Here is a 23,512-nt window from a genome sequence, read left to right as displayed (position 1 = left end):
TATGGCTTTATTCTTCATTCCAGTTTGCATTTAAGGACCTAAAAATAAAGAGAAATTATTATTATTTCGCACAAAACATATCAGTTAGTAACTTTAGATTAGACAGTTTACAACGCAAATGTATAAGATTATTCAGTGATATCGGGGTCGCATAAAAGTTTATATCGCAGACCTACAAAATACTAAGTTAAATATTTTAACAAATATTTATATACAGTTTGAAGGAAATTTAAACTAGATGCAAAATTCAACACTAAGAATGCGTCTTAACTCTACATGTATGGTTTACCCAAACTACAAATATTAAAGTCTTCTTCTTCGGATTATGTAAAATTCTCTGACGTACAACTTGTTTCCTGAAGACCGAATTTCTAAATAATATACAGATAACAATCAAACTTTATCAGTATAGTCTCGTCCAACCAGCATCTATATCAAGCAAGAGATTAAATGAGATAATCAGGTGATGTTACAGGCAACATCTTTACGTTCAACAGTACTTATCATAAGCAAACCTGTTGAGTTCCTATGGGAAGTCTCAGTTTTTTCTTAGCCAGTTCATTTATGGTGTACTTTGAGATTAAATTATTGCAGCTGATATTACTTCCTGATCAAATTTGCTGATGAGGCCTGAAGGACAGCGCCTCACAACCTCCATGGATATATTAAACGATCTTCACTTAATCAAATTCAGCAGGATACACAAATAACCCGCACATAAAAGACAGAAGCTTACGACGACGTTTCGGTCCGACTTGGACCATTGACAAAGTCACACTAACAGAGGAGGAGCAGGACGGCTATATATAGGCAGGAAGAGGTGGAGGTAGTAGTAGTGGTAGTAGTAGTAGTAGTAGTAGTACAAGAATTGTATATAATACCGACAGGATGAAATGACACATGCACAACACCCGGGCATCCCCACCGAAATTGTACCGAAATTGTACTATTTCACTTTTCTGAGAATTATATATGTATGAATATGTAACATGTGCACTGGTTCATTTCACAGTCTCATTTTGCTGCTAGTTAAAGGCTAAATAAGATAACAGATTTGTCTCAAAGTATTAAATAACATTATCAGCAGATTTTTAATTCAAATTAAATGAGAAGAAATTTGAAAGAGGTTTTAGAGGAAAAAGAAGGGATAATAGAATACGCAGTGAGCACTGTTCTGTTATCTGTCTTGTGAGATATTACACCCATAATATAGAAATTTATGTTTTCAGGTTAGAGTTTAAATATTGCAATTCTATAAAAAAAGGAGAATTGTTGAATCAAATCATCTTACATCAGCCCCAAAACTTCAGTTTACTGGAGGTTAATAAACAATCAAGTAGGTGGTAATTCTTGTAAAATATTTGCAAGTTAGGTCACTACTGGAAATCAGATCCTAGAATAACTTGAGGTCAGTCCATTCCTCACTCGTCTATGTTCACTGAAGCTGAATAGGGTCTGATATATGCACTCGGCATACACAATAACGTACACGGACGTAACAACCCAGAGACTTAACAAACCGTAATATCCCCACAATCCTTTATGTATATATACCGTACGTCTCGCCTCCAAAACTCAGGTTGAAGTTTTACTTACTGTGAAAGTAACGCATTCTTGTTTATAACTAGAGCAATGTATTATTATATTTAAGGAGAAAAACCTAAACCAATCTTAAGGGTTATTTAAATTTTGTTGTAGCTTGACAAGAGAGTGTTTAGGGCACGATGAAGTGAAGTTCAGGATCGCGGTTCATTTTCGGTGGATACTTACACTATAATCGATCTTTCCTGGCTAGCCAATCTGACCTCCTGTCTCCTCTACTCAGTCGCTCTTTCTTCTTTCTCTCCCTCTCTCTCTTTCTCTCTCTCCCTTTCTCTTTCTCTCTTCGTAGCTGACTCTCTTTGTCCCTCTTTGTCTATCTCTCCTCTCTGGCTCTGTCTGTCTGTCTGTCTGTCTGTCTGTCTGTCTGTCTCTGTCTCTGTCTCTCTCTCTCTCTCTCCCTCTCTCTCTTTCTCTCTCTCTCTCTCTCTCTCTCTCTCTCTCTCTCTCTCTCTCTCTCTCTCTCCACTGTTTCCATACCTCACCACACGAGAAGTGACCTTGGTAAAACCAAAGGTCACAACGCCTCAAAAGCCTCATAAAAATCAGGCAAAAAATAAACAACACACATTAAAAACAAATGGCTGTGGTTGACTGGGTTGAACGACGCAGCGGCAAACTGTGTCAAATGCTAAACAGTGGACAATGAAATGAAAAAAGCGCCACTTGTGGTATACCATGTCAATTAGAGCATACTATGTCAACATGCACTGAAGCTTATGCAAACATCGTTTATACGTTGATATTGCTTGTAGCTTGTTAACGATCTTTATTTGTGTGTGTGTATGTGTGTGTGTGTGTGTGTGTGTGTGTGTGTGTGTGTGTGTGTGTGTGTGTGTGTGTGTTTGTGTGTGTGTGTGTGTGTGTGTGTGTGTGTGTGTGTGTGTGTGTGTGTGTGTGTGTGAATTTTGTAATGCAACTCTGTGGCCTCTCTGTACAAATTTCGAGATTGAAACGGTTATACAGTACACTGTCTCATAAAATATAATTTTTAAATACGTACCCAGGTGTATTCAAGCTGACCTTTTTTTTTTTTAAGGGCGTAGATACTAGACCGAGTTGCACATCCTGGAATGACAAAGTTGAGACAAATGAGGAAGAAGAACACTGAACACTTTAAAGTGTGGAGTGCATCCTGGTGGTCCAGTCATGTCGGATTTTCACTTATTTTTTCATTCTGTGAATTGACTGCTTCATCTCTTTATTGACACTATTTCTATTAGCATTAATAATGATAATACTATTATTATTATTACTGCTACTATTATTATTATTATTATTATTATTATTATTATTATTATTATTATTATTATTATTATTATTATTATTATTATTATTATTATTATTATTATTATTATTGTTACATTTTGTTGTAATATAATTGCATTTACTTTTATTATCATCAATGCAGAGCAGTTGTCATTTGCATAAAATGAAGTCTACCTCTCATCGACGGTAACTGCCGGAGTTTGGAATCTAGATCGTGGCCTCAGCTGTATTCTATGGGGCGGTAACTTGATGTTAGTGAAGAGCTTTTGATCTAAGGATTTGGATATACCTCTTCCTTTTACTAGGCTCAAACCTGACCGCCTTTCTTTTTTTTCGATTGGTTTAGATCTGAGTGATACTCAAAATCTTATTTCTCCCAAGTCTTATTAGGTGTTGGATTTCTACCACTAAAATTTCCACATTATTTGAGTTGGCAGTCGCCTTCCTTCTCTCCCAGTCACATCGAAAACAGCCTCGTTAAGTATATGGTTTCCCAGTTCAGCTTCAGTTAGACAATATCACGTTTCATTTAATGAATAATGTGTCTTAGCCACAGTCTCTTCCAAATTACTCCAGCTGTGTTAGTATATATATTTTTTAAATATGTTTGTATAATTGTTTCTTTTTGTATTTTCATTCCTTTTAGTCTTGTTACTATCCCATATTCGTATCTTTGAGAAACCACTTGTCAGAGAGCATTGGCCTCGTTACCCTGTAAATCATTTTCTCTTCCTCACCTTTTAAATTCCTTTAAAATTACTTGTCCTCTTTTGAAAGGTGATATTTAATCTATTTGTCCTCTTACAGATTCTTTATGTTACAAGCTTTCTAAAGCCATTGCTACAGTTGCTTAACATGTGTGAACGTTATTTTTCAGCAGTCCGATTTTACCATTCTCATATTTTCCGGTTCTCGTATATTCCACTCCAAAGGCTTTAATACAGAATTTCTCTAAACATTTTATCATCTCAATTATGGGATTTTCTTCCTTTTTCTTTCTGCTCTTGATCTGATTTATTTTCTCACCAGATGCAAAAACGAAAGATTATTTTTTTTGTCTGGACTCTAGAGTTTCCCCTTCACTAGCTTGGTATCTTATGATGTCTCTCTTTTATTAAAAATAAATACGTTCGGTAAAAGGAAATATGTGCCACTAATGTAACTTTTATTGAGGCAACGTTTCTCTCTCCAGGAGCTTTGTCAGAAGCTTGACAAAGCTCCTGGAGAGCAAAACGTTGCCACAGTAACATGTCACATTAGTGGCTACTATTTTCTCGCTACTTAGCAGTAGCCCAGGACGGACCACAAGGTGACCATTTGTTCCTCTCCGGAATAACGGTCTATGTTACTGAGTTGTTACTGCTCCAGGTAGTTACAACACCAGGAAGAAACAACATCAGGTAGTTATATCACAAGGCAGTTACTGCCCCCATGTAGTCACAACACTAGGTGCTTCCTTTGAAAAGTTACAACACTAAGAGGTTACAACAACGGGTAGTTACATCGCAAGGTCGTTACTGCACCAGGTAGGTAAAACACTAGACAGTTACTATACCGCTTAGCTATAACACCAGTTAGTTACAACACTAGTGAATCACAACATCATGAACTTCCATCACCAGGTAGTTACACACAAATAGTTACTGCATGAGATATTGACATCACTAGCAAATTACATCATGTAGATGAATGGTTCAGAGAACCGACAAGTTGATAAATTAAACACATATGCAACACCTGGGTATCTTTATTGAGGAAACGTTTCGCCACACAGTGGCTTCATCAGTCCATACATTCCTGTCTGACACAGCAACATCTTGGGATCTTAATACAGGGAATTCTTCACTTGCCTAACCCTTGGGCACGACCTACTTCCACAGTGGTCAAATGTGATACCTCCTACGACTGCTGCACCTCTCCTGCCTACAGTATATAAGCTGCTACTTTGCACATATGCTGTATTCTTTTCAAGATTGATGGACTGACTACATCGACGAAAGGCTGAGAGACTGATTACCTCAAACTTCTCCTGCTCTTCACCATTCTCCTTTCTATGGACTGATGAAGCCACTTTGTGGCGAAACGTTTCCGCAATAAAGATACCCAAGTGTTGCATATGTATCTAATTTATCAAGTTACATCATCAGGAAGTAACAACATAAGGTAGTTATATTACAAGTTATTTACTACCTCAGATAGTAACAATAGCAAGTAGTTACTCCGCCGAGCAGTTAGAACACCAGATACACCACCAAGAAGTTACTGCATCACATACTTTACAATGTAGTTACAACCCCAGGTTGTAACCAGGAAGTTACTTGACAAGATACTTAGTTCACACGTTATTTACAACACCGGGAAGATACAACAACAGGTAGTTACGTCACCGGGAAGTTAGAACACCAGATAGGTGTATCACCAAAAAGTTACGAAGAGCATACTGTATCTGGCTGGGAATTGAGGCTAGTTGTCGTACAGCTTCCCAAGAAACTAAACTCCTGATGCCTTAGAGTCAGACCACTATGCCATCATGCCATGGTGGCATAGTGGTGTAATTAAGAGTTTAACCAGTTTTCCGACCCGTCGCAGTGTATTTCTTGCTTTAAACTACGTATGAAAATTGTAGCTGCAGAGTGAATTATAAAAACGCAGAGTGATTTTACCGTAATATTGTTGGTGCACGAGGCAGAATTATTGGTATATCGAGTAATATATTTACACATATACAAAGTTATATAAATGAGATGAATGAATCTAGACAGCCATTTTAGATGCATAAAGCAATGTTACATATGCACAGAGAAGCATCCACATACTTAAGATAAATTATATTACACAATGTTCCATTTAAAACACGTACTGAATATTTTTATTAAGAAATTAACTAAAAAAAAATTTTGGAATAATTCTTGCACTAAACAGGGTATTTAAATGTGCTTCAATGAGACCTTTTTTTTTAGTACCCTTTTGACTGAGTAATGGATACCCGGTTCCCATTTATTTTGCCCCTTAACCAGGCATATCACAAGAGAGAGTTAACTCTATTTCTCTCTCTCTCTCCCAACTTATAAAATAATTAAAATGTGGGATTACTAAATATAAATATAAAACTCCTTTGAACCAGCCACCGAATATTCGAAAAACATATATTTTAATTGAAGAGTAATTAATTACGGGGATTTCCTTTTGTAGGCAGAGAAGAGACGATGAACCGACGAGTGTTTATCAGTCTCACTAAACGCTGCCCATAAAACCAAGTGATTATACAAGGATTTTGAAAACATGGTTACAACTTAATTCCTTACAATGATCTCTCGTTCTCTCTGTCTGTGTCTGTCTGTCTGTCTGTGTCTGTCTGTCTGTCTGTCTGTCTGTCTGTCTCTCTCTCTCTCTCTCTCTCTCTCTCTCTCTCTTTCTCTCGTGCCACTGATCAGCAGATGTGTGTGATTCATTTAATTTTAAAAGAGGTTCCCAAATATTTAATAACTACATTTTTAAGGAGTGTTTTATAATTGTAAATATTTAAAAACACGTTATTATAAAAATATTTTATAATTTGCAGTGGGAGGGACTACTTATACCATTATTTACAGCTTTGTATCTTATTTGTGAAGGTAGTGAAAATAATTACAACGTAATACAGACACATTACGAGTTATAAAATAGGAGAGGGTTATCAAAATAATCATTCGGTATTTTTGGCTGCTTTTGGGAAATTTATACACAAAAAAATAAATTCTAGACTTTCAGAAAATTGACTCAGAATTATTCTTTTTGTTTACCAGAGAACAAGACTGTGATTATTATAATTATAATTATGGGGGAGCGCTAAACCAGTAGGATTATATAGCGCATGTGGGGGGATGGGAGGCATTCAGGCTCAATTCAGGGAACTGGAGCACAGATCCAATTCCCTAGATCAAGAGCCCCTCACCAGCATCAAGGAACCTCCCTTGAGGGGCTACAAGGCTGTGAGACTTCTGCTTCTGGCATAGCATTTGTGAGGTGTGTTTACTGGAGCTCTTAATTATTCTTGTTTCAGGACCACAACAAATAATTTTTAATACTCATGGTACGTGACTCAGACATTTCTAACAATATTTCGTTTCCTCCCATTACCTGTTTACCTTCCATTCTCTAGGTGCTATATGAATTTACCGAAAATAAAAAAACTTTTGCCCAATTGCAATTCGGACCCATGTTTTAAAAGATTAACAAAAGTGCAAAAAAAAAAATGAGTGAAAATTAAGTGGGATTTAAGACACGTCACATACACAACTAAAGTAGTGAAAAGTGAACAAGAAAAACACGGTGAAAAAAAAACGAGGAAGAGAAACCCAGTTATGAGATTTCCCAGCGATAAATAGCAGGAAGACTCAAATATTGTTTGATCTTAGTATCAAATTTATTCACACACACACACACACACACACACACACACACACACACTTACATGGGGGCAGGAGCTGTGAATCAACCTCTGCAACCAAAAAAGGTGAGTACATACACAACACCATCACCACCAAGGTGGCTGCACCCATCCTCTCCTGTTTAAAGACGGATAATCTCATCCTGCTGTGGCAGAAGAGCCAGGCACGTTTTATAGTATCCTTTAACATGTAAAGGAAATATTAATTAAAAAGGTTCTTAAGTCTACGAGCTTTTATGTGGATTTTGAGGTAAAGTGGTAACACAAACTTCAGTAGTTTATATAATGGATGAGAGCGCCAGTAATGGCTGTGCCTTCCCTCACACACACAAAAAATGTGTAACACCAAAGAGAAAAATGCTTGCATTAATGTATAGAATTACGAGATTGCAGTAGTGGTTACCTAGCGTTGTAAGCACCTTCTACGGTAACTACGTGATGTAGTAACTACGCGATGTAGTAACTACGTGATGTAGTAGCAATTTAGTTATGTAACTGCCTGTTTTAGTTACCTGGTGTTGTAACTACGTGGCTTAATAACTACATTATGTTGCAACTACTTGGAGTTGTAACTAGTACTTGGTGTAGTAACTACCTGGTATAAGAACTACCTAGTTTAGTAACTACCTTGTGTTTTAAATATTTGGTGTAGTAACTACCCGATGTCGTAATTACATAGTGTTGAACTAACTAGTGTAGTTACTAAGTGGTGAAGTAGCTAGGTGTAGAAACTACATGATGTTGCAACTACCTGGTGTAGTAATTACCTGGTGTATTTACTATCTGGAATTGTAACTGCCTGATGTTGTAACTTGTGTAGTAGTTACCTGGTGTTGTAACTACCTTGTGTAGTAGCTAACTGTTGTAGTTACTACGTGGTGTAGCTACCTGGTGTAGTAACCATCTGGTTTTGGTACTAATTGTATTGTAGCTCCTTGATGTAATATTTAATTGTTGTAACTACCTGGTGTAGTATATGGTGTTTAAACCAGCAAGTTTTGAAGCTAAATGGCGTAGTAAATTCCTCGTGAAGTAATTACCATCCATGGTGTAGTAGTTACCTGGTATTGTAACTACCTGGTGTTATCAACAATTGGCGATATAACTACTTTGTGTTATTAGTACCTTACGTTGTAGATACCTTGTGTTATAACTACATGGTGTAACAGGTATCTGGTGTTATAATTACTTAGTGTCATCAGTTCCTTTATTTACAGTTACCTTGAGTAGTTGCTACCTGGTGTAGCATCTGTCTTGTGTTCTAGTTCATTGCTGCTTTAAGCACCTGTTGAATTAACTTTGTGCTGTTGTGTCTACCTGTTGATGGAACTACTTATTAATGTAACTACCTGGTGCTCTAATTACCTTCTGAATGAACTACCAGGTGTAGTGACTACCTGGTCGTGCAGCTACCTGATACCGTAATTACACGACTCTTGTACCCAGCTTTACTGGGTCACCTTTTACACCCACGAGAAATGTATCTCTGGCATCATGTCATCAGGTTTCCTATTCACAGTGAACAAAGAGTCTGTAGGAAGGTTCCTTGATGCTGGCGTAGGGGACTCTTGATCAAAGAAACTGGAAAAATTTTCCTTCCTATTCCTTGGATTGAAACCTCATGACCCCCCCCGATGACCTACCCCTACGGGTTTAGCGCTTTACCCTAAATTCAATAAATAAATGAAATAAGGACAATTTGCCTCGTTGGAAATAAAATGGTGCCGCCCCCCCTTTTTTTTTTTTACCATGTAATTCGACAGATCATTGGTCATTAGTGTTTGTTTGAAGAGTCACTGACGCAGTTGACAAAATTCTTCAGGTGTGATTTTAACGAACTTCATCATTTCTAGTCTTGAACGTTCACCATATTATTGCAAACGAAATTCTGAAGTGCTGAATATTGTATTTAGCATTCATGGAAAATTGTTCATTTGAGGAGAATTTAAAATATGCGTTTGGTGTCAAATTTTATTCAACGATTATATTAAATGTTTATATACAAAACTTTAGAAACACATACATGGTACACATATGCAGTTATCCATACATAGTATATCATTATATTAACAGCAGAGAATACCGTCAAGGTACAAGGTAGGACCACGTCCTATGTCCTCCAAATACTAATAACTGTATTTGGTTTAGTGAAAAAAATCAAGCATGTAGAAGGCCACTTATATATTTATACAAGTCCACCTGCTAGAAGACACCAAGAGAAGGCAAGGAGCATCACATTTCTTGTTTGTGAAACTCCTGTTTTTAGAATGTTTGAAAAATCACAGTAAGACTTGTTTACAGAATGCCCAGTTGGAACATGTTATATATTGCCAATTATCAACGCTTATTCCAAATTATACTATTATTATTATTATTATTATTATTATTATTATTATTATTATTATTATTATTATTATTATTATTATTATTATTATTAAGACTGAAAAAGTTCTTGTAAAGGATTTTAAAGGTTGAAGACAAGATGCATTTTATGTTACAATAAAAACTTATCTAGCCAATGGTCACAGATATCTTTGGTGAGCTCAGGTTGGAAACACAAAACTAACTCACACAGCCAACTCATCGAAGTGACTGAAATGCATGATCGATCAGTTCGATGTCACGGGAAACAATTCCAGTGTTCCTTCAGCGTCGAGGCGGTCAACCACCCAACACGAGAAATACTACACCACTTAGTATGCCTCAGACACACTATTTTTGTGGCAAGCAGCTACAACTTGCGTGCAGGGCAGCACTCAACATTGTTCGATGTAATTCTTCCATGTGCACAGAGTGCGGGGGAAAAAAAAAGTCGATGTGCGCGAAGACCAGCTTCTTTCTCACAAGTTCAACGTGTCCACGGTCCAGGGCGGCTCGATGGGTCCGCCTCGGCTGAAAATCAGTAGGCAAGTCCGAGGTATCTAGTAGAGCACTCAATGGGGAGACCTGACAGACCTCTGCGGTAGAAATGGCGTGTGGGTGGCCTCAGGATCTTCTGCTGAGGAGACTTCTCCCTGCGATCTCGATCAACTTCTTTGTCGCAGGTAAGAGAGAAGAGTGACCACGCCCGACGGAATTGTGAACGTCGTCCTCTGCTCTCAGAGGTAACTGTTGGAGTTGTCGGTGTGTTGACGGTGGTAGTCTGCTCGGCCGACTTGGCTGGAGGTGGAAGACTGACGGAAGTACAGTAGTGGCTACGTCGCTCGCTGCTTAGAGAATCGCGATCGGTACGACGTTCTTTAGAACGGCTGTGTCGTTGGCAGTGGTCTTGACTGTTGCTTGAGCTGATGGTGTGTTTCTCTGGGGACTGTCGCTGCCAGTCTACCAATCTTTCCACGCTGCTCACGCCAATCCTGACGGCGGTTCCTGGTTTGCTTTTGGGTGAGGTAAGGCAGCTCACGCTTGCCTCATGTGAGCGGCCTGGCTGCTCTCCTGGACTGTACCAACATTCGTCAGAAAACCTCAGTAACTTCTGCCCTGGAGCTAAGGTAGCAGAGACCGAGTGTGTATCTTGAAACTGTTGTGTTCGCAGCCGACCCTCTGCTGAGACCTCCCTCCTGCTGACGCTCGACTTCGGTGGCACCATCGGAGACTCGCTCTGAGTAAAGTCAAAGCTCTGCATTCTCTGTAGCCTTTTTCGTTGCTTTTTCTGACTAGAAGTCTCGTGATTAGGATAAGTAATGCTTCTAAATTTCATAGCAATCTTGTTCGTAGCCATGATAGCAATACGTGTCACTAAACCAACACGCCCCTCTTTCACACACGTCTATAGTTTTTCTGGAGTAACTGAGTCAGAAATTCTCACGAAGCCAGCGGCAGACTGCTAACTCACAGCACGCTCTCTTGAGCGTGCCAGCTGCTCCCGTCTCTATATACGTGCCTGGCGGGAGCCACGCCCCCTGCGTGGTGTGAGTTACCAGTGTGTGACACTGTTCTAGCCTACATGCTCTCTCAGTCTTATTAGTGTTAACAGAGAACGAGCTCTTCTATTAAACACTCCTAGCACATATCACCACTCTTTTAAGTTGAATTTCAAATAATTGTCTCATCTGCGGGAAATTATCATTTATTTAACTATTTATTTTATATCCATCGATCCCTAAAGCTGTATCTTAAAATTCTTCTTCAAATGTATTTTCTTTGTCCTCAAGTAGATCACTCTGCTGCATTCCTTCAGCTACACTCCGCTAGCACACTGACGTGTGCGCGCAACTCATTGATGCAGCAGCATACTGGCCAGAGTCGAGGCATTACGGTGGATACTTGTTGCTTCTCACAGCGGACAGGGATCCTTCGGATGCTTCGTTAGACAGCGTGTGCGTCTCGCACACGCTAAATGCGCTAAATGACCAACACTTGTTTAACACACACAAACAAGATAAAAATCCACACAGTGGATACACGGGAATCCATAACTCGCTCATGTTGATGCTTTTGTTGAATACATTATATTTTAAATTTATGATTCAAAATTACGATATTCTCCTTTGTTAACTTTCGGTTTTTCTATAAGCTCTTCTATTTTAGTTCTAATTTCAGGGGCATCTGCTGTTTTTTTCTTTGTTTTAGATCTGTAAAACATTTCTGTTGCATGTTTTATTCTTGCAGAAAAGAGTTACAATGGTTTTTCTGTTCTTGGAAGTTGCTAATACCACTCGTGAAACAAAACTAGGTTTCAGTAGTTTTTTTCCTTGCTGAATTTGATTATTTTTGCTACATTTGCTGCGACTACCACTGCTGTGACTGTTAACACCAGAATACTTCTTCTAATAGGCTTTAACCCCTAACAACAGTGTATCTTAATTAAACAAAGATTTGGGTGGATTTTAAGTTGTGTATGAGCTAATTTGTCAGTTTTATTGAAAATTTGGTTATAAATTAAACGTTCGGTTTCCTGTGAGTTGGTTTTTATGCGATAATTTGTGAATGCCTCATCAGATCCGCTTTAAATCTTCAGTGACGAAAACTCAGGAATGCAATTTGTGTGTGGTTTTTAATTCAAGTGATGGATTATTTTCGGAATCATCTCTGTGCTACAATTAAGGAATGCCTATTCTGGTTTACCATTAACCCTTAATAGAAGCAGCAATTGTTTCTTGGTTGTGTAAATGTGAATTAAGCATTTTATTAAGGTATTAGCTTCCTCACGATAAATTGTGGTCCCTCTGATTTGTTTAAAATCTTCATTAATAACATTGAAATACATTAAAAAAGTATGCTACACTTACCTTTTCCTTTTGTGTACATTGCGTAGCCCAGTGACTGAAACCATGTAGTTATTGGTAGGATTGTTGGGCATCTCCGAAGAGGTATTAAGTGACTGACAATTATTTTTTAATATTCTCCAAGATTTTCGTTTTACAGTCGCCAACTCATCTAATAAATTTCAAATTCTCAACGCTGGTGCACCGTAACTTTGAAGAGATTTATGCAACTATTGGTATGTACAGGTTTTCATGCGATAACTTGAGACAGCATCTTCTCATCGGCTTCATACTTTCAACTCTAGTAATAACATTTAGAAAAAAAGTTGGGATTGCTGTTGAATTAGTGTGTTGGTGTCGGTTTGCTCATTTTATTTTTAAAATTGTTTGGTATTGCTTTCTGTAAAGTATCTTGACTATGCGTCTTCTGAAGTACTTCAATTGTTTGTTTTAGATGAATTAAATATGCAATGTGTGGTGTAAATATTATGCAGAAAATTCGGAATGTGGAAATTAAGAGAAGGTGAGGAGTTAATAAACGTATTAGTCAGAGGGCTGAAGAGGGGTTGTTGAGGTGGTTTGGCCATTTACAGAAAATGTATTAAAGTAGAATGACTTGGAGAGCGCATAAATCTGTAGGGGAAGTAAAAATAATACTGTAAATGGTTATAAATGACCATAATTTTTAAAGGGGTGGACCGGTAAGCCAGCGGAAGGCCTCGGTCAGATGACCAAAAGCTCCAAAGGCGGGTCATCATCTGACTCTAAGACCCGCGTCAGGAAACATTTGTCCTGTTTCCTGACGAACCTTACCTAACCTAACCTGTAGGGGAAGGAAGGCGGGGTAGTGGTCGTCCTCGAAAAGGTTGGAGGGAAGGGGTAAAGGAGGTTTTGTGGACGAGAAGCTTGGACTTCCAACAAGCGTGCTTGAGCATGTTAGATAGGAGTGAATGGAGACGAATGGTTTTTGGGACCTGACGAGCTGTTGGAGTGTGAGCAGGGTAATATTTAGTGAAGGGATTCAGGGAAACCGGTTGTTTTTATATAGCCGGACTTGAGTACTGGAAATGGGAAGTACAATGCCTGCACTTTAAAGGAGGGGTTCGGGATATTGGCAGTTTGGAGGGATATGTTATATATCTTTATATATGCTTCTAAACTGTTGTATCTGGGCGCCTCTGCAAAAACAGTGATTATGTGTGAGGTGAATTGAATGATGATGAAAGTATTTTCTTTTAGGGGATTTTCTTTCTTTTTGGGTCACCCTTCCTCGGACTGAAGAAGCCACTGGCTGGCGAAATGTTTCCAGAATAAAGATCCCCAAATGTTTCACAAGTGTCTCATTCATAATCTTACCGATTTTCCGAAACATTTATATAACAAACAGGTTCGCTCAACAGCTACAGTAACTTTACGTTCTTGATGTCTTTATGGCGCTGGTTTAACCAGCGCCATAAAGACATCAAGTCTTTCCTGCATATTTTTTTCAGGATTGTGATTCGCACTGTGTTTTGAATTTTATTTTCCTACACAGAGCACTGAGGGTCACAGTTGTGTTACTCATGAGGCGCCAGGTGTGCATCACTGATCTAAATGTGAACCAAGACACTGGTAGCAGAAATCTATCCTAGTAATCTCTTAGCCTTGTTGCGCACACATGAGCACTGGTGTCATGACTTTAGATTTCTGCCTTTCTATATAGCGTTTCGATCATGCCTGGGCTTCAAGTACCACCATAAAAGGATTCTCTTTTAGCACTTGTCTGCTTATGCCATTGTTTACACACCGCGTCTTGTGAGTGTTTCTGCGTGCCGGCGAGCCACGTGTACGTGTGAGTTAATGATTGGCTGATTGGTTAATTGGGTTTAAAAAATATTACCTACACGAGGGTCATTTAAGCTGCATGTAACCTCTTCACCAACAGTCAAGACTACCTCGGTGTGTGTATCCAGTCCGCTGAATTTATGATCCGATTTGTGAATTTATTCGTGCGAGAACTTATGCACTTGTGGATGTGTGTATTTTCTTGTTTGAGTGTGTGTGTGTGTGTGTGTGTGTGTGTGTGTGTGTGTGTGTGTGTGTGTGTGTGTGTGTGTGTGTGTGTGTGTGTGTGCGTGCGTGTGTGTGTGTGTGTGTGTGTGTGTGTGTGTGTGTGTATGTGTGTGTGTGTGTGTGTGTGTGTGTGTGTGAGTGTGTGTGTGTGTGTGTGTGTGTGTGTGTGTGTGTGTGTGTGTGTGTGTGCGTGTGTGTGTGTGTGTGTGTGTATGTGTGTGTGTGTGTGTGTGTGTGTGTGTGTGTGTGTATGTATGTGTGTGTATGTGTGTACGTCCATATACGTGTGTGTATACTCACCAAGCTGCATTTGATGGGATTGAATCTCATCTCTCGGCTCCGCGTCGTTTAACAACAATCGACGGAATTGTTGGTTCCTGGTCTCATGAGCCCTATCATACGTACTCCTGAAACCGTGTGCTGAGTTTACCTCTTCTACGTTTCTGTATTTGCTCTTGTTGCCAATTCCATAGATAAGAACTATAACAACTGTGTTGAGTAGGCATAATAAATAACCTCTGGGCTTCTACACTACAAACTGAATTGTTTACCATCGTACTGGCACGGGTTAAAACCCGTGATCAGAGTCACAAAGCTAATAGGATGAATCTTATCGTTACTAGCTGGCCCAGTGGCTAACGCGTCGGGTTCTAACCTCACCCGTGGTATGGTTTGTTTGCAATCGTGTCATTACGATTTCGTGAGTCAAATAAACTTAACTTCTGACACTGACCTTGACTCTTTGATTATTACCGATTTTTCTATCATCACTGTAGGCATTTGACTACCATAATAACTAACAGCATGGCCATTAAAGAAACCAGGTACAGATGCTAAAAACATCTGAAAAATAGAAAATTCATGTACTCTTCTTATGATTTCCATCGCACACCGAATTACTCCTTCATAATAAAGATAAAAAAATTGCCAAAATGCCCTGAAGAGTATATCTGTGTCAAGCATTAGGAATAATGAAGAAATGGTATGGTGATACCTACAAGATGTGGAAAAAGGCACTTATGAACAGTTATGGACAATTATTAAAGGAAACGTTTCGCTACGAGTGAATTATTCAGTCCTAATACAGAGAAAACTAAGATAACGAGTATATATAGTGGCAGGAGACAGGTGGAGTGTCGCGAGGGTAGAGGTGGTAGTAGCAATAGTGGTGGAACTAATGTGGTGAGATGTTACCCATTCTGGAGAATACTGTAACATGATGTCAACACGTCCCTCTCTAACCCACCAATCTCACCACATTAGTTCACCACATTAGTGGTGGAACTAATGTGGTGAGATGTTACCCATTCTGGAGAATACTGTAACATGATGTCAACACGTCCCTCTCTAATCCACCAATCTCACCACATTAGTTCAACTACTACTATTACCTCTACCCACGCGACTCTCCACCTGACTCCTGCCATTATATATACTCGTTTTCTTACTTTTCTCTGTATAAAAAAAATCTATCTAAATCTCTGTATTAGGATTGAAGAAGTCACTCGTGGCGAAACGTTTCCTTTAATAAATATCTTGAACTGTACATAAGTGTTTTTTTTTCCACATTAGGAATAATATTAGAAGAAAAATAAATAATGAATCTGAGTCATAATAATGCAGTTAGAAGCCTGAGTAAATCTATAGATCACTTTGATAACATGAACATAGATAAGTATATTACGGAGCAACTTATAATGTGAACAGACTAATGTTGTAGCCTGACTCCAGGCTTAGGCTTGCTTATAAGTACTTCTGGTAGTTTGGCAGGAGTACAGATGATCATCAAACTATATGTGAAATATGTGGTTATCACGATAGTTACCTTTTTCCTTTAATTTTATGTGCACGGTTGTGCACTTCCTGAGGAATATAGAGATAATATAATAAACGATGTGATATGTCAAGGTATCGTATAAATGAAAATATGATACTTGACATGTTAAACAAGTATCGTAAATTTGTTCATAGTTGTTAAAACTAATTGTAGTTATAGATCCAGACGTCTTCCTTTTAACCCTTTAGGGGACTAATTCTAGGTTTATCGTGCATCCATATGATCTTGTACAACAGTTCAGAATAGATATCAGGTGCAAAGTAAATTAATAACTTTGGAGGCAAATATCTAAATCTAAATCTTCTATCATTGCCCTAACACCGAAAAAAAATATTTCCTAACATACCCGTGGCTCGTGTGTGTTGTCACCAAATTGTGCTCGTCTGTTTGTGGTTGCAGAGATCGATTCTTATCTCCTGGCCTCGCCTCTTCGTTAGCTGCTACTAGGTCCATTCTCTCTCTCTTTACTCCAAGGGCCTTATCGTACCTCATCTTAAAGCTACTTATGAATCCTGCCTCCACTACTTTACTCTCCAGATTGTTCCACTTCCTGACAACTCTACGGCTGAAGAAATACTTCCTAACATTCCTATGACTATCATGTCCTCCCTATCCCTCCTACCCTCAAATGTCATGTGTGTGTGTGTGTGTGTGTGTGTGTGTGTGTGTGTGTGTGTGTGTGTGTGTGTGTGTGTGTGTGTGTGTGTGTGTGTGTGTGTGTGTGTGCATGAAGAAATATTGATCAGTTCCAATCTTTTATAATTAGTGGGGTGTCTTGAGAGGTGGTAATTACCATGTAAGAGCAACTCCAGCTATGTTGGAAGGAAATCTTTGAAGTTGTCGTAGCCGCTGAACCCACATGAGGATAACTGACGATATCCTTATCATCTACCTAAATTCTCTCACTCATAAACTTTATCATATCACGAGTGAAGCTCATCCTGTGTGATGCAATATTCCAGGGTCACCTTCCAAACATTAATCCTGGTAATGCAACTATTGTAAAGAATATCCTCTGTGCACATTGCTTTCTTTCCCATTATGTAACTTTTATAGAAAATCGTTTAGCAGCAAACTATGAGTATTTTCACAATATAGATATAGAATAGAGCAGGTTGTATATTCTATATGTTCCCACCACGTAACTTTATAAATAATAACGGAGCGGCTCACTGCTGGTGTTCCCACCAATTATAAACCGTAGCAGCTCACCGCAGCAGGCCTACTGGCCCATGCGAGGCAGGTCCAAGTCTCCTACCGGCTGAAGCCAATAACCCAACCTAGTCAGGTCAGGTCATATTCACTTAAGGACAGATCATATACATTAAACATTGACCAGTCAGTGGTGACAGAGAAATATAAAGCACTGAAGGGTGCAACTGAGAGCTTAAGAATGACTCAAGTAAAATAACATCTCGTAGTTTGAAAAAAAAATAAATGAGAGAGAGAGAGGGAGAGAGAGAGAGAGAGAGGGAGAGAGAGAGAGAGAGAGAGAGAGAGAGAGAGAGAGAGAGAGAGAGAGAGAGAGAGAGAGAGAGAGAGAGAGAGAGAGAGAGAGAAAGAGAGAGAATATGTTTCTTATCGGTAATTCATGCTATTTTGAGTAATCAAGTGGGTATTATAAGTTGCTGTATGTATTGAATTGCACACTCATAAAATCAAACATTCTGATGAGCACACACACGTTGATGCAAACAAGCGGAAGATGAGCACTCATCCTGACATAAACAGTTTATATACACTGACAGACAGGCACATCACAGGTACACAAACTCTCAGACACGCACATCACAGGTACACAAACTGTCAGACACGCACATCACAGGTACACAAACTGTCAGACACGCACATCACAGGTACACAAACTGTCAGACACGCACATCACAGGTACACAAACTGTCACACACGCACATCACAGGTACACAAACTCTCAAACACGCACATCACAGGTACACAAACTCTCAAACACGCACATCACAGGTACACAAACTCTCAGACACACACATCACAGGTACACAAACTGTCAAACTCACACACCATTCACAAACCTTTATTTTCAGACGACGTTTCGCTCTACATCGAGCTTCATCAATCAGCTTACTCGATGAAACATAATTTAAAGCGAAACGTAGTCTGTAAATATCGACTTTCTCTTCAGGCACTGTCTTTATACATAAGTTATCGGCAAGTATTGAAATTCAATACAGTGTTTTTTTTTTTCAATTGGGGAAGAAATGTTTCAGGAAGAAAACACAATTTTTATATTACCATATATTTTATGTGAATGTCGTGTCAAATACAAGATTTGCAAAAATATACAAACTTCTTTTAGCAAGGATTAAGAAATATCGTTGAGCATACAAAAAAATAATGTAATATTTACCACATTTACGAAATACCTATGTAAAAGAGTATTCTCTGATCACAGAACCTGAAGCGTTCGTACCGAGAGAACGACAACACTCGTAGTCTCTTGGACCTTTTAAGTTAAATTTGCAAAAATATATTGTATAGATATTTCTCAGTATTACATAACTCGTTGATTTATTCAGAGTATATGTTATAAAACAAACATCAACAATTTAGCAGTCGGCAAGAGGGTGAAATCAAGGAAATAAGAATATTGTGAAATTATTGGTGAACGAGATTAGGTAAATCATATCATGTTAATAATTAATAATTAATAATTAATAAGTCTTTCACTGGGAGTGACCTTGAATACATTCGTGTGATTAAAAAATATAGCTCCTTCTGTAGCAGTGATTCGACAACAGCCTGTAGCGGTGATTCTTTTGTAGCAGCGATTCTTGTGTGAATCTTCAGCAGCAGTGATTCTTTTGCTGCAGCGATTCTTCTGCAGTAGAGATTCAACAACAGCGAATCTTCTGCAGTAGTTATTCTTCTGTAGGAGTGATTCTTTTGCTGTAGGGGTTCTTGTATAAGTGATTTTTCTACAGCGGTGGTTCTTATACTACAGTGATTCTTTTGTAAGTGCTTCTTCTGTAGGAAATGATTCTCTTGCTGCAATGATTCTTGTGTAACAGTGATTCATCTGCAACAGTGAATATTTTCCATCGTTGATTTCTCAGAATCAATGATTTTCTGCATCTTTGCTGCTCTTGCTGCAGTGATGCTTTTCCGTTGTTGATTTATCAGCAGCAGTGCCACTTCTGCAGCTGTGATTCTTCTGTAGCAGTGATTTTTCTGCACCAGTGATTTTCCACACACCACAAACACTATAATAGCAATATTTGTAAACGTAATTTGATGTGTCCATTATCACGGGGAAAAATTCAGAGAGGATGGGGGAAAAGAGAAAGTCAGTAGGCTAGGCCTAGTGTGTTTGAGGAGCACTGGATGGGAAGGCCAGAGAGTCCCCTACGGTATATGTGGCGGGTGGGTGCACGTAGGATGCTCGGTTGCGGTGACTTCTCGCGGCGTTGAACATCCTTATCACACGATATAGTGAAAAGTGACCACGCCCTCCGGAACTGAGAGCGACGCCTGCGACCCTCTGTGGAGACTGCAGTAGACGGTGCTGGTGTGCTGCTGACGGGGGTGACTGCTTCATATGGTGGTTTGGAAGTTGAGGGTAGGCTGACAGAGGAACAAAACTGTCTTCGTCGTTCCATAATGGAGCAAGTTTTGCAATAGTGTCTGTCTGAAGAGCGATTGTGACGGTGAGTAACATCCTTACTGTTAGCAGGGCTGAGGCTGCGTCTCTCAGTCAGGGACCGTTGACTATTTGTCCGTCTTTCTACACTTGCACCAGAGTTCAGCTTGGATACTGTTCTCTGTTTTAACTTGGTTGGTGAGTCGCAGCTGTGCTCCACTGCGGGCCCACACCAGCATTCATCGGAAAACCTCAACATTTTTTGTCCAGGAGCCAAGCAGCCCGTAGAGGAGTGTGTGTACTGGAAGTGGTCTCCTCGTAGTCGGCCCTCCGCAGACGCCTCCCTCTTGATTCTCTCCACCCTCATACTTGTATCTTCGTAGCTGCAGTCAAAACTATTCATTCTCCTCAGAGAGAATCTTGCTTTATTTTTAAAGTTGTCATTAAAAAGGTAAGTAGTGCTTCTGTAGTTGAGCCCATTCTTGCTAGATGTCATCGCCATTGAAAAGTTCACTTGTAACTGGGGGACTAAAACTCTTCGTTTATGTAACAACAGAGATTGTTCACATAATACAAATGTTTGTGATTTCAGTAGCACCTTGAGCACCAGTGTTCCAGCACCAACGGTGAGCAGATCCCTAATGCAGCGAGATGGATGTCCCCTCTTAAATACGTTAGTGAGGCTCCGCCCTGACTGTGTGCTGCCGGAGTGTGAGAGTTTGTGTGTATGTGTGGCAAGCTGATGGCACTAAGGCCAGCAGGTCACACGGAAGGCACTACATGTAAATGCATATTGTAATAATTTCCTCTTTCAAAGAATTATACAAAAAATTACAAAGAATAAATAAAAAAAACTTGATTTTAATTAAATAAAAATAATCCGCAAATGATTATATAATCACGTGACATCAAACAGCTAATCTAATTTAAAGATGAATAAAAACTGAAGTTCCAATTACTTGAATGCTTTATCAGCAAGTCCAAAAAAATAATTGCTCCAGTACCTACAAAAACTTCTTCCTGTGCCAACCCAAGCCTTCGACCAGGTAAATCAGTCGAGAAGGATCAGTGTGGTTAATCCCCTGCTTTCTAAAATCAACCACAAGGATGGTTTTGTGTGTAAGTCGGGAAAAAGGAGGTAAGTTTTATACTCTATGATCGCGGGTTCTATCCCCGCCCGTGGTATGGTTTATATATATATATATATATATATATATATATATATATATATATATATATATATATATATATATATATATATATATATATATATAGCCACTGGGCCGGCTGGCTACAATAAGACTCATCCAACTAGGTATATTTATACACCTTAAAGTTCTTGAGTAGATGTGTATCAAGAAAATTTTAATGGTAAGGTAAAACCAACATATTTTTAGTTGAATGAGATTGTTTGTTTATTTTAGAGTTTTAAAAAATATTTCTATCAATTTTAAAACATTTTATCACCTAAATGTTTTGGGTATTTTAAATCATTAGCTATTTCATAAATGTTTTTATGTGCACTATTATCCTTCACATCATGATAGAGTTAAGCTTTCTGTATTCTCATAATTTTTTATGAGAGCTTTACGTATTTGTAGCCCGGATATTCGACCTCTAAATGGAGTCCTTATCAGTAGTATAAACACTAGAGGAAGGAGGATGCTTATATAGGAGTGACAGGTCAGGTGAGAAGCTAAGTACAGCACTCCAGTTAGTTCATTGGGCTATGCCGGTGGAGAATCTCTGAAGCTTAGACTTTTGGGAAGCTATAAAAATGGTCTACGTTTAGTCTACCTACCTGGAGGGTATTCCGGCGACCAACGCCCTCACAGCCCGGTCCATAACCAGGCCTCCCGGTGCTTGAAGAGTTTGTCCAGTCATTCTTATAGCTACTCATAGCTGTAGCTTCAAAGAAACTCTACTGGCATGGCCCAATAGCTCAACTGTGGTGACGCACTTTTACGTTCAATAGTCGCTTGTAATTAATGACACGCATTGCTTATGGGCAATGAAAAGGTCTAAATATTTTTCTCAGGTGAATTGGAAAGTTGAAGCCCAGTAACTATTAAGATACACGGGAAGGTAATAATACGTGTATGTTGAATATTAAGTAGTTTTGTAGGATGTCTTCCATCTTCCATCGTGATACAGAAACTAAAGATGAACAAACTTGTATAACTCATATGGGTTTAGCACTTGTCTTTTGTGTAATACTAATTAACTTCTAACATGTTTCATTATTCTCTTAGATGAAATGGCGATAAAACTACAAGTACAGGAATATTAATGCACATAGCTTGTGGGTAAAAGACATAAGCAAAGTTAAGACATATATATCTTCCTTTTGTAAATGTCATTCTCCCACAGGACGAAAATGCTTCCATCTGCTTTACTGCAGGACGGTTATATTTCCCCTCTGCTGTTTGACAGTAGGGTACTACGTTCCTCTTTTATGTAAAAATTTGCTACTATAAGATATTAAGTACTATTAGGACTCGAGCTGGAAGCTGAAAGATCCCCCAGCAAATTAACTACCGTACCACAAACATGAAAGAATAAAAACAAAATAGAGTCACCTAGGTTCAGTCTATTCTCTGGATGGATCTTCTCTCTCCACTTTCTGCTATTTACACGATTCTCCTTAACACTCTGACATAAACATTGACCAATATGACCTCTTCCCCTAACTTTTATGTCTCCAAATCTCGTAATAAAATTAAACGTCGAACATTAGTTGAAAAAGCAGCTTAATTATTCCTTTATCAAAATCAGGTTAATTATAAGAAAAGAAGTCGAGAACTAAGTAAGGTCCCAGTTGACTGAAAAACTTGGACTGGGATAGATTAGAAGATGGTCGCTTTGCTTGAGTGCAAGACATAGCAGAGTAGATAGTGAACTGAGACGTCATGTACGAAATAGTGAAACCGAAATGAAAAATATTTATATTACTCATTTTTGTTTTCGTGCTTTCACACATCACCTGTCACTAGAGATGCCTTAATGCCCGATGAGAGGTTCTTGATTTAGTAGACCTATTCTTCCCTTTCACTGAGTTCAGCCTGATTACTTACCAGTCCCAAGGTGGTGTAGGATCCCTATGAGTTTAGCGCTTTCCATCGCGTATAATACCAGCAACAATAATCTCACACACCAAAAAATTAGAACAATCAACAATCCAGTGCCAAAATCCGGAAGCTTTGAAGCGATCCATCCTTCACCTGGATGTCAACAGGAGCTTCTGTCGTTGCCATGGTGACCTCTCAGCCACGTTATGACGTCAACAAGAGAGCACACACATAAACCCCTTGATTACGGAAAATAACATCGTATAATTTCTTTTAGGTTGCACATACAAGTCCCTCTGTGTTAATGACGGAACTTGACGGAGTGAATTGCTTCTAAATTTATTCTCTGAAACGAGTTAGTAAAAACTTGCAAATATTTTTTCATCCTTTTGTATGCTATATAACTAAAACCAAGGAACACTCAGTGAGTAGTAGTGAGAG

The 23,512-nt window shown here is 38.8% G+C and overlaps 2 protein-coding genes across 2 annotated transcripts; both read right to left on the bottom strand.

Moving 5' to 3' along the window:
* Positions 1-9,254: 9,254 nt before the first annotated feature.
* On the bottom strand, positions 9,255-11,225 carry LOC128691997 (uncharacterized). Its single transcript, XM_053780978.2, has one exon. The coding sequence runs from the start codon at positions 11,013-11,015 to the stop codon at positions 10,197-10,199; it is 819 nt and encodes a 272-aa protein (XP_053636953.1). The 5' UTR covers positions 11,016-11,225; the 3' UTR covers positions 9,255-10,196.
* Positions 11,226-18,682: 7,457 nt separating this feature from the next.
* LOC128691996 (uncharacterized) lies at positions 18,683-20,628 on the bottom strand. The gene has a single exon (XM_053780977.2). The coding sequence runs from the start codon at positions 20,503-20,505 to the stop codon at positions 19,711-19,713; it is 795 nt and encodes a 264-aa protein (XP_053636952.1). The 5' UTR covers positions 20,506-20,628; the 3' UTR covers positions 18,683-19,710.
* Positions 20,629-23,512: the final 2,884 nt, after the last annotated feature.

The sequence above is a fragment of the Cherax quadricarinatus genome, chromosome 15 (assembly GCF_038502225.1).
Source record: "Cherax quadricarinatus isolate ZL_2023a chromosome 15, ASM3850222v1, whole genome shotgun sequence".
NCBI classification, from domain to species: Eukaryota; Metazoa; Arthropoda; class Malacostraca; order Decapoda; family Parastacidae; genus Cherax; species Cherax quadricarinatus.
Note: the sequence above shows the minus strand (reverse complement) of the source record. Positions and strands in the feature narration are given on the sequence as shown.

What these genes read in the sequence shown, in the direction of transcription:
- LOC128691997 (XM_053780978.2), bottom strand. Translation starts at nt 11,015, where the DNA reads ATGGCTACGAACAAGATTGCTATGAAATTTAGAAGCATTACTTATCCT.
- LOC128691996 (XM_053780977.2), bottom strand. Translation starts at nt 20,505, where the DNA reads ATGGCGATGACATCTAGCAAGAATGGGCTCAACTACAGAAGCACTACT.